This window comes from Papaver somniferum, chromosome 1 (genome assembly GCF_003573695.1).
Source record: "Papaver somniferum cultivar HN1 chromosome 1, ASM357369v1, whole genome shotgun sequence".
NCBI classification, from domain to species: domain Eukaryota; kingdom Viridiplantae; phylum Streptophyta; class Magnoliopsida; order Ranunculales; family Papaveraceae; genus Papaver; species Papaver somniferum.
Window position 1 is genome coordinate 9,243,728 of NC_039358.1, and position 12,434 is coordinate 9,256,161.

The following is a 12,434-nucleotide window of genomic DNA, read 5'->3' on the forward strand; positions in this document are numbered from 1 at the left end:
GTACAATTACCATTTTACTCTTGGTCTCAAAATTTACATAGAACGCCTATTTTACACTTTTGCTCAAATTTCAGCATCTACATGAATATATCCCTCTACTAAAATTCAGGTCTTTTTTTTTCGTTTGTTAATTTCTCCACCATTAGATGTAAATGGATGGAGTTAAGATCAAGATGAAATTTTAAAAAAACGAAACAAATATTATCGTTCATTTATCCATTTACATCTGATGATGAAGAGGTTAACTTGGGAAATCTATATGCTCGTAATCTCATTACGCGCAAAGATGAGAATTAACGGTAAATGCCACATCACTTGGGCATTTTTTGATACGCTAATTGGCTGGTTAAAGTGAAGTGCTCTTAGAAATCTCTATGTCACTATCTTACAATATTAAAAGTTATTGGATGATGATAATAGTGATCTGATAGTCGGCGCCAGTTTTTTTACTGATAAAGAAACGAAAAAGTAATAGCCAACAAATTTTAGGAGACACTTAGATAAGATTATTTACTATTATAAAGCCAACACCCTTTAGGCACTATTCATTGAAGCTGCAAAATTTGGAAATCCAAATTTTCCCCCGTTTCTATGTTTTAGGAGCTATCTAGACAAAATTTATTTGAGGGTAGCATGGTAATTAAACCTAAATATATATACTTTAATATCTAAAAAATTTGACCTTTCCATGGGGAGAGAACAAAGAGTGATTTCTTGGTTGTTTTCTTTACACATCAGTTTGATGTATAAATAAACAACTAAGTTATCAGTTCGTTTTCATTTGTGTCAGCCTTCACCACTAACTTAAGTTGGCACTGGCTATAGTGAATCACACCTATTCAGGCACGTGCAAAGCACGTGCGTTCGGTTCTTGTAAGAAGAGAAAAAAAGACATTAATGGCTAACAAACTTTAGGACACACAAAGAGAAGATCGTTAAAGAGTCGTTCCAACGTATGACCTTTATGCATTGACATTTCCGGCAACCCGGTTTTTCCCTAAAAGATAGTCAGATAAACAAAACTGGGGTGGGACCCCATAACCTTTTTCACCTCTTTGAAGATAATGGGACAGCGAAATTGAACGTGTAACGTGTTATCCCTTTTCAACAAGGGGTATATCCCTTTCCTCTTCCTCATCTTCTTATTCTTCTTCAGAACAAAAACAAAACAATCAGACTCTGTCCCTCTCAAAGTCTCAACATTTTCCATCTGAACCGATTTTACTGGTAATCACAGATCTTTCCAGATAATCTCATCCTATTTTAATTTTTACCGCATACATTTGACCCATTTTCTCATTCTTATCTGAATTCTATCAATTCTGATTAGTTTAAAATTGATAATAATAATAATAATAATAATCATAAAGATAATGATAGGTTTTGATTGAATTTTGACAACACCTTATGATTGAATTCTGGAATGTATATGTTTTTGCTGTATTTGATTTGACTTGGTTTTTTTTTTTTTTTTTTTTTTTTTTTGCTTTATTTGCCTTTTTAGGGAAACATTTTCTGCTCTTTATATTTCTTGTGTGCAGATTATGCTGGTAGCTTCCTGACTGGATTTGTTGTAAGTGTAGGATTTTTGAATGATTGGTGGCTTGTAACACATATTTACAGTATGAGTAACCGAGTACCTGGCTCCGGGAGGCCTTCTGGAGGTATGTTTTATGGTTCTATTCAAATTCTTACCATTATGATGATGAGGGTGATTTAGAGAACTTTGTTTGGAGTTTAGAATAGTAGTGATTCAGACTCTAATATCTGGAAATATGCAAAGTGAGGAAAAGAGAGCCCAGTTCTGAGTAATTGGTCATGGTTTTGAAAGCCATTTAGGTCAGGGCATTAAATGAGGGCTCTGTGTCCTTGGTGAAAATTGGAGCTTTACGATTAAACATTGATTGCATCGATGTTGTGTGAAGTGGTTTTCTATTAGCAACACAGTTTATAATTTCTAGACATGCTGTCTTGTGAGTGCACGTTTGAATTTTTCTTTTTTGTTGTTTTTCTAGTAATGTACATACTTTCTTTCTACAGGTAATATGAGGAAATTGAAAGAACTAATGCATCAAAGTGATAACCGCACTTGTGCAGACTGTGGTGCTCCAGATCCTAAGTGGGCGTAAGTTCTTGTATTCAACACTCCATGATATATACATCTATTGAATTTTACTCGTACCTTTATTTTTGTTTTGTAGATTAATATCACAGAATCAATTGTATGCTGCCTAAAGCTTAGTGGTTTTTCTTTCACACTCTTGTTTTCTATTACTTGCATAACATGATGCTCTTGATCAATACTGGTCAACCACCTCATTAGCGGGATCCGTAGACTTTGATAAATGCACAATAACACTGTTTCTTTAACTTGGCCATACATTAAGATTTTCTTGTATTTTGATATTAGTGAACACATTGTAGAGGTCTAAGGTTGTAAGTTGGGTGGAAGATTGTTGAAAACCATTGCTATTTGGGTTTTGAAAAAGTTGGAACCATTACTAGTAAATTTATTGAGAAGATGCTATTAATTAGAAAACCTGGAAAGATCACATATTCAGAAGGGAAGGATTTAGCAGGGCTTGCTCTAGAAGAAAATCAGTTATAACACCCATGGGGGATAGAAAAGTCATTAATGACAATGATCTCATATTCGGACTTGATAGTGCCTGGGGCTTTAGGATGCGGTAAATCTGGATATAAAGCATGTTTATTTTCTTGACTCTGCCTTACCTCCTTGTAAAAAAAAATCAGATGGATCTATGAACCTTTGTTAATAAAATTCTGACAAATAATGCATACCCTCTTAATAAATGTGCTGAAGTTACACTTTACTCATTCCCTTCATAGTTCTTATGACTGTGTCTTCTATATATATTGATGATGCGATGTGCCATTGCGCATTACAGCATTTCAATCTTTTTCTTTTTTCTTTCTTTTTTATTTGTGACATTTATATTTGGCTTTCTTCAGGTCAGCAAATATTGGAGTATTTCTATGCTTGAAATGCTGTGGTGTGCACCGAAGTCTTGGTACTCATATTTCAAAGGTAGCTTTGATGGATTTGTAATTTCGGAGTTCATGTACACTAGGTTTAGCTGTACTTTATCTTGTCATTCTGTTCTCCAAAAACTAGTTCTAAAGAAAATAAATACTTGGAGGTCTGGGACCCAAAGACCTTAAGTAGCAGCATGATTATCACATGCATATCACCCACATATTTGCACGGGTAACACAGGCTAATTGATAGAACCCACTATGGCTTCCTCGTGGAAAAGACTCTCAGCTAAATTCAGCAATAGAATAATGCTTCACTTCCATTTGGATCATAGAAACTGATTATGTAGAATTGTCTTAATGATAGCCTAGATATACTGTCCAGTTTTTGTTAAATGCCTAGATCTGACTGTTAAACATTTACTTCATGAACTTTCCTTAACAAGACTGAATCCTTCAGCAAAAATGTGAGGCATGAGTTACACTGTTCTTTTTTACTGTACAAGATTTGTTTTGTTATCTTAAACCCCTAGGAGTATAGGGGCTGCATGGTTTAAAAAGGCGTTTATGGGGCGCGCTTTTGGGCGCTTTTTTGCGCTTCTAGAGCGCCGCTTTACGAATTGGTTTATATTAGAAAGTGAAAAGTCGGCCTTTGAAGCCCAGTAGGGCCTGTTTCACGTTTTCTAACTAAATACTAATAAACCTAATTTATAGGGCATGATGATCATGATGACGATGACTATCTACATGATGATATGAATGATGCAGAAATCCGTGGCTAGTATTTTTAAATATCTCTTGGGTAGTATATGCAATATCAGTATGCCATATGCTTAGTTAGTCTAATTGTTCCTTTCATTATGTCTGAACTTCGTAGTTTTCTTTGGTTGATAACTTCTTATTTATGTATATTATTATATATTTCAAAAAGCTCGCTTTCGCTTTACGCTTTCGCAGCGCTTTAAGCTTTGGTATGAGAGCGCTTCGCCCCACGCTTTCGCTTTTTAAAACCTTGAGGGGCTGTTTTAAACTATCCTTCCTCTAAAGATGCTTTTGCTTTACTTGTACAATTCAGGTCTTATCAGTCACCTTAGATGATTGGTCTGATGAAGAAATTGAGTCCATGATTGAGGTTGGTGGAAATTCTTCTGCTAATTCCATCTACGAGGCTTTTATACCTGATGGAATCACAAAGCCTGGAGCAGATTCAAGTCATGAACAACGTTCCAAGTTCATCAGGTGTGTCAATTTTCCTGGTGAAACAGCATGTTGATACTTGCATATAAACGAGTGTGTTTGTGCATGTGTTTGCATTAAGGAAGCATGGATACATCCAAATAGGTCGCTGTGCACATCTCACCACATCTTCAACATTTCTTGCACCTGTGTGGACACCACGTTTGTGTCCCACATTTGTCTCTGGACGATGATTAGACACGTTTTCTTATAAGTAACATAAAAACTTGGCATGCCCTCAAACAACTTCACTCGTCTCAGTACCACTTGTAAAAGTTAAAGTTAGTAAAAGCCTGTCCCTAAATTACATGTTCCCTCCCTCTGCTAAATGCTAGTAAAGTAATTCAGTGAGATATTGGGATTTTTGTGATATCTACAATAAATTTACTTAATCAGGTGAGACATGGCACTGTAAATGCTCGAAATAGAAGTCCACTTGTTATGACAGCGAAGTAGAAAATTATAAAGTGTGGGATTAGATGTCTTAACGATATCTTTATCGTGTAATTGAGTTCTACATTTAAAAACTAATTTACTTCTATACACTATCATGATCTACTTTCTTGAGGTCTAGTATGTCACCGTGTCTGTGTTCTATCTCTTCGTAATGATGTTCGGTTGATGTTTGCGGATGCCAGCTCATGCAAGTGCATGCATCTTGTGTTTGATGCCCTTCTTGCTACTATCTCTTTCTTTATCAGTTGAAATTATTTTGGGAATTAGTGAAGCCTTTTAAGTTTTTTTTTTTCAACATTGTTGAACAGAAGTATAGATGAAGATAGTACAGCTTCTGATTCTTAACTGGGATGTTTATAGGCTCACCTAAACAATTAGCTTGTAATCATGGTGGCTATATATTTCCTTGTGACAGCATGATTTGGGGGTTGTCACACCTGTATTATAGAAGGGCTCTGATGCTACCTGCCAGATTGTTGAAATAAGAACGAAAGGTAGTTTTATACAAAAGAAGAACTCCCTATGAAGTTCCCAAGTTAGTTTTATACCCCTTAGACTTGTAAGATAATCAAACAGGCTATTATCTTGCATGTTTTCCATGTTGGAATTCTTATAAATTTGTTCAATTTACTCCAGATATGCAAACAAGAGGTTGAGTTTGTGTCAGCCTTTGGTCACTGAATACCTCTAGTTACGTAATAGATAATCACGAGCCAACGTTTGTCTGGTATCTGGATATTTTGGCAATGCTCTCCCAGACTACTTTAACATCCTAGGAATCATGAGCATTTGTTTGTCTCCTTGGTGCAATTCCCAATGGATAATTAATTCTTTTATCCCTGTCATTCCCATGTGTTTGTATGGTGTGTCTATGCTGTAAGGTGTCGGTGGGGTAGTGACTTATGTAACAAATTCTTCTTCTTGCTGGTATCTGGATATGCACTGATTTATAAAAACTAAAGTAAAGGTTTTAATGAATTATGGACTTTATTCTGATGAAGTAGTTTCTTCTTTTGTTGGAGTCCATTATTATGAATTATGGACTTTGTTCTGTGATATAAGGTGCTGGTGAGCTAGTGAATTATGGAACAATTCTGCTTTTTGCTGGTATCTGGATGTGGACTGATTTTTAAAATTAAAGTAAAGGTTTAATGAATTATGGACTTTGTTCTGATAAAGTAGTGTCTTCTCTTTTGTTGGAGTTCTAGGGAAAAAAAGTATGATAGTTATCTATGTCGATGAATTAAGTGCTAGATTGATATGTTAACCATTGCTCCACAACTTTGCTGTTTTTTAAGTGCTAAATTGGTTCCTTCTTCTTTTCCCTTTATAATATTGCCATACTATACTTGTAACACTTTATAAAGTTAGTGTAACTGGTTTCATCTGAAATGTAGGTCAAAGTATGAACTTCAGGAATTTCTGAAACCTAGCTTGCGGATAGTTTCACTGAATACTGGAAGGAGCTCTCTTCAAACTAGTATCTCCAGAAAGATTATGGACACCTTCCGAAGTACATCGGATACATCAAGGAATCACGTAATTATTTTCTTCTTTGATCCATTTCTATTTATTAATCAATGCAAACTTAGTGTCTGAAACGTATACTTGATTACACATATAATTGTATTTGTGTCAGACCAAATCTTCTTCTTCATTTTTTTTTTCTAATTTTACACGACACATACTACATTTAGGTAAGCAAATCAAAGTACATTCTTCTCTACCTGGTATTGAATGCATAGGTTTGAAAATACTAGTGAGGCATCTTTATCTATCAAAATTTCCGAATAATTTGCTTGGTATACCGTATATGCACAGTAACAAAGGTACTTTGTTTTTTTTTACAATCAAATACTTTTGTGTTTTATCACCGTCGTATAGTTGGTGTCCCATACTTGCTCAGGGAGTTCACTAAGATTTAGGGTTTCATAGGCAAAAACAATTGTGTATCAGCCATAATTTTTTGTTTAACAAGCTGTATCAACTAATGGTGAAATGAATCTCATTGTTGTAGACTTCCAAATCTCAAAACAGGTGATCATGCTGAATAAAATTCTTATTATATTCTGCGATCACATTGATGTTTTCATACCTAATCTGCATTTTATGGCCATGAAGTAGAAGTTGAGACATCTACCAAGAACGATAATCGGTTTACAATGCCCACTTGCAGCTATCTACTGAAAATTAGTGCAATAATTCTTTGACTTTGTAACTTGCAGCAGGAAGGCATGGTTGAATTTATTGGATTACTAAAAATCAAAGTGCTAAAAGGCACAAACTTAGCGATTAGAGATATGTTATCAAGTGATCCATACGTAGTTCTGCAGCTTGGACAGCAGGTTAGTCACTGTTGTTTATAGTTTTATTTTTTTATCTCCCATTATATTCTTGTTAAAATCATAGGATGGTTCTGTGTATATGAATCTAGGAGGATCTGGTTGTGGGATGGTTTTCTCCAGTTTCCCCACAATTAGATTATTCTCGCTGAAATCAGCCCTTGTAATTTGGTAAATACGGGCATCTTTGTCGCTGTTTATATTTTATAAACTCGTTAGGGGTTTAAATATTTTAGTATGGGCTCTGCATGATGAGGAGCTGCGTAGGTGAAGAGAGCAAGCTCAGTGAGAGTCAGCTTTTAAATCATCTTCGTGTACCCCCCCCCCCCCCCCCCCCCCCAGAGATCAGGGGTTTGTAACACTGTTTGGTTGATTTTCCAGACCGTTTAAAAATAGTCACATTCTTTATCTTAATGTATGACTTTGTTGCATGCGCAATGTTTATGTTTCTTGTTGACCTTCATTTTCTGTATATGGGTCATAGTCTTTCAAATTTCAATAGTAAAATTATTCTTTCCTTCTCTTCTGTAGAAGGTCCAGACGAAAGTAGTAACGAGCAACTTGAATCCTGTTTGGGATGAGGAGCTTATGCTTTCAGTTCCGCAGCAATTTGGAGCCATAAAATTGGTGAGCAATGATGATTTTCTTTTCTTCTTTTGTGTTAACACCTGTAGCTTCTTTCCCTTGGTGACTGTACAATCAAGTTCCTTTTTCGTTGGAACATATAGGTTAGGTTGCTCACATAGAAGTCCATAATATTTCAATCTAATTCCTCAATTCATGACACACAGCAAGTGTTTGATTACGATACATTCTCGGCTGATGACATCATGGGGGAAGCCGAAATTGACCTCCAGCCATTGATCACCTCTGCAACAGCATTTGGGGATGCAGGAATGTTTGCAAATATGCAAATTGGAAAATGGTTGAAGTCGCATGATAATGCCCTCATTGATGACAGCATCATCAATATCATAGACGGAAAGGTAAAACAAGAAATGTCACTCAAACTTCAGAATGTGGAATCCGGTGAAGTTGATCTAGAGGTAGAGTGGTTGCCTTTAGATCAATAAAACCCTTGTACCTCTTCGTCTTTAATGAGGTTTACTGCGATTTTTTGTAATATAGCTCCGAGTGATATTTAGAACGATTTTGTGTATGTACTTGTATTCTACGAGCCTTGCTTTGTTGTATCTCATTGTTGTACTTGTTTTGCAATCCTTGTATCTCATTGTTATCCGATTTGTAAAAAAGTCATCTCTTTTGTGGTTTAATCCTCATGTTGCCGAGTTTTTTTTTCTTTTTACATCATGTTGTAGAGTTCAGGTTGCATAAATACATCTTATTCAAGGTAAATAATGAAGAGCTGAAATCAATTTAATTTACATCTATTCCGGACAATTGCTCCTGTTCCAGTTCTTGTTGCAGTGGATCTCTAAATAAGATTCCGTAACAACAAACTGATATTAGCTAAGAAGGGTTATATAATCTCAAAATTCTGGGTAAGAGAGTGATAAAATACAAATTAATGAACAAGAAACACAAATTTCATTAAAAAAAAAAGATAATTTTACACAATAAATTATAGACCTTTATTTAATTTTTTTACCGAAAAAACCAGCTGCAGATTCTCAAACTTCACTTCATCTTTGGCCTTCTTTTTCTCACCTAGTTGCTCTTCTTCTGACATCAATATCAATATGATAGTGGATCTCTAAGAGTATTTGGGCCTGAACCATCTGTGTATAAATAGTATTTGCATAGACGAGGGAGGCACAACTTGGCTGAAGAAGGAGAAAACTATACTACTTATAAGAAGGGTTGGAGATCCAACGGCTGATCCATGTATTGTCTTGGACTGACAGTAATTGCTGAACGAACACGTGTGCTATAGACGGCTCTGATATCAGCACCACACATATACTACGGGCACCTGTGACATACTTCCAGAACCAGTTCCACAAAGCTCAGATGATGGATGTAGTTGTTGTGCCCTTTTTACCGTCACTTATCAAAGAATGTGCGTAGGATGCGGGGGAGTGGTGACTAATGTTTCTGCTGTAGCATTGATACAGCAGACTTCAGGATTTTAAGTGCAGTAATGAACTGGCCAGTATTTCCGGTGAATTGTGGATATTTATCAGACCCTCTAGTCTTACAAGGCTAGTAGCAAAGCAGGACCTGGAATATAGAAACAATCTAGGCAAGGAGAGTTCATTTCATGCATAAACTAAGAGCAAGTCTTACGGTGGAATCCATCCGTCTTTCATCTTCCACGCCATCTCATCACTTGGAACTGTGGATGGAAACGCAAGTGTAATGGTGGAATAGTAGAAACGGTATTTTTAATGGAGCTAAAAAAACGCAATTAAGAATGGAACTTTAAATACGCAATTAAGAATGGAGTTTTTTCTTCAGCCGTTAGATTTCAACAACTCATTTTAAATCTACGGATAAAAAAAAAACGCAATTTTTAATTGCGTTTAACGCTATTCTTATTGGCATTCAGATGGATTCTACGAACCCTTCCACGAAACCGTGGAACCTTGCTTGGATTTTCTGTGGAAGACCCAAACTTGGAAGCCACTAGACTTGACATTCCATGGTTTTTCCACACTTAGAATAATTTGGATTCCACCATAAGACTTGCTCTAACAATAAATTTTGTTCCATACAGTGATGTTTTACAGATGCTGAGATGCGAGGAAGTTCTTTTGTTGTCTACATGGTTATTGTGTCTTTTCGGGGTTTAATCTCCGTTACAGACTTCAGGATCTTCAAAGTACTAGTTTTAGGTAATCTCAAAAATTTGAGCCTTAAGGCTCCTCTTAGGGAACAAAATGAATAATACAAAAATTAACGAACAGAGATAGATCCCATTATAAAAATTGTAATTTTACATAGTACATTGAGCATTCTTTCGATATTATATCTATATATTTTCAAAGTAATAGATGGAGATTTTGAAAGCAGCTGAGAAGAAATTCGAACCTCAAAAATAAGCCCTCTCCAAATAGTAAATTTTACGAGGAAAAATCATAGTGCCAATAACTATTCACGTTGACTGCATGGATGATAACGATCATGGATCAGCTGGGGTGTTTAGGGTTAGGGTTTGCTCTTTGTCTTTGTCTTTGTCTTTGGAGGCATAAACTAAATGAAGAGGAGAACCATACTACTACTTATATGGGTAAGAAATCTGCCCTTTTGGCTTAGGGCAGTTGATTGTAAGTGCTCATTTAATCCAACAGCTGACGTGCATTTTAAATGGCCGTGCTTGGTGAAATTATAAGTGTTAGGGTTTGGAGTGTCGATTCTCAAAACTATCCTCGCTAAAGTTTCTTGTTTACCATCCAAGTCTGCAAGTCATGGAGAGCATAGGATACTTCAACCCAACAAATGTTCATTATCGGCACCACATATATTCTACGGGCACCCGTGGCCTACTTATAATTTACTCGTACTAAGAGTAACGGATATGGATAGTGTCACCCTTCCAAATGAAAGAGTGCATTACTAATTTGAGAAAATTAGGCTCTCCTATGAATAGGTTTCAACCCATTTTTCCCCCAAATCCTTCCACACACTCGTTCAGCGGAACGAGTGATTGGGAGTTTCACAGTAGACGGGGGACTATCCCCGTAAGAAAAAATAATAACAAATGGGAGACAGTCTCCCGTAAGGTTTTTTTCTTCTTCTTTACAGGAGACAGTCTCCCGTTTATATATTTTTCTTTTCTTTACGGGTGATTGTCCCCCGTTTCATGAGTTTTTAAGATAAAAACGGGAGACTGTCTCCTGTTTGCTATTTGAATTTTGTTCCCCCAACGGCTACATTTGAGCCTATAAAACCAACTCATAAAACTCTTTTCTCTTCATCCTACTTCAACTCCAACTCAATTTCATTCTACTCCATTTTAGTTTTGAAGTTCTCTTCTTCTCTTTATCCATGTCTTCTTCATAAACACCGACCCCTTCAACCCAAAAAGCTCAAAAAACTCGTAGAAAACAACAAATTAAATTTACTACGGAGGAAGATGTAGCACTTTGCGAAGCACATATAACAATAACGGGTGATGGTAGTGTTGGCGTGCATCAAAGAAAAACCAAATATTGGGATCGTATTATTCCATTATTTATCGAGAAAATGAAAGGTAACCCAAATGATAGAGACAAAACTAGTTTAGAAAACCGTATATATGCTATAAATAAAAACATTAAGCTATGCGAATATCTTAAGACTTCATTATTAGTATGCCCACTTCCTCGCCATGGATGCCAGGTTGTTCCTTGGATCGACCTATTCTCCATTTGCTTACGTTTAACACCTTAATTTTTGGTCACAAATCATCCCAAACCGGTGCATTCCCATCAATTTTGGGAAACAAAGTGTGATAATAGTAGTAAAACCAATACTACAAAAAAAAGTGGGGAAATTAATATATAACATTTTTCCACAAATATCAACATTAAATGGGTTTAAGATATAAAATGAGGCATATATACATACCTCTAAGATCATCCACATCACGTTGAAAGTCTTCAATTTGCTACTAGCCTCGCTCAAAGATTTATAAAGACAAGTCAATGTCGGAGATCCCGAATCAAACCTATTTATGTTTTCTAAATCCAACTCCTCAAAGTTACATAACCATCCTACCTTTGTGATGGATACACTATTTGGCATAAGCACTTGACCAATCATCCATAAAATAAAAACCCGAACAATTTCATCCCAATATGGTTCCACAACCACTCCACCCTTTCCTTTAAATGTATTCAACCAATCACACATATCTACACATTTGATACCACCACTCCTCTTACTCAAATAGGAGGACACATCAAGACCACAAATTATGTTTTACCCATTCTCACCAATTTCTTCTTCACTATCATTCGGCTCCAAATTCTCATGAATATCTTCTTCATCATCACTTTCTTGCTCGGTTGCTTTGGCTTTCCCTTTCCCCTTTTCTAGTGCTTTCTTCTTTTCTGCGGCTTTCTTTTTCTCGGCTTTATCGAAAATAAGTTGAGCTAAATTGGGCAAAAGGTTTTCAACATACTCCAAGCAAGTTTCTCTATTTTCCTTATCACACCAATTTACATAATCTAGCTTTACTCCTTTTCCTACATCTAAACCCGTCAACCAAGAGAAGTCATTGGGTGTGAGCCCTATTTCAAATGTAGGAAAATGAAAAGTATTTGTAGATTTCCAAAACCGCTCAACAATTGCGTGTGTGAGTTGTTAATCATCTTTCGAAACATTTATCTCAAGTAATCGATCCAATCCACATTGGTCTACAAACAACTTACATTTTTCATTTTTACATACAATTTCATACAAATTATGCATATTGCTCCATCTACCTCTAAATCTAATTGAAGGTTCACCATCTACAAT

General features: G+C 36.0%; 1 protein-coding gene across 3 annotated transcripts; it reads left to right on the forward strand.

Moving 5' to 3' along the window:
- Positions 1 to 966: 966 nt before the first annotated feature.
- LOC113278908 (probable ADP-ribosylation factor GTPase-activating protein AGD13) lies at positions 967 to 8,337 on the forward strand. Of its 3 annotated transcripts, none has more exons than XM_026527636.1 (9): positions 967 to 1,227; positions 1,584 to 1,664; positions 2,041 to 2,125; positions 2,974 to 3,049; positions 4,073 to 4,236; positions 6,087 to 6,228; positions 6,918 to 7,034; positions 7,563 to 7,658; positions 7,823 to 8,337. In XM_026527636.1, exons 2-9 carry the CDS (start codon positions 1,625 to 1,627, stop codon positions 8,102 to 8,104), a joined length of 1,002 nt encoding a protein of 333 aa, XP_026383421.1. In that variant the 5' UTR covers positions 967 to 1,227; positions 1,584 to 1,624; the 3' UTR covers positions 8,105 to 8,337. The 3 variants fall into 3 exon arrangements, with proteins under 3 accessions (XP_026383421.1, XP_026383420.1, XP_026383415.1); XM_026527635.1 differs by having other exon boundaries at positions 969 to 1,227; positions 1,542 to 1,664; positions 6,915 to 7,034; XM_026527630.1 differs by having other exon boundaries at positions 970 to 1,227; positions 6,915 to 7,034.
- The last annotated feature ends 4,097 nt before the right edge of the window (positions 8,338 to 12,434 follow it).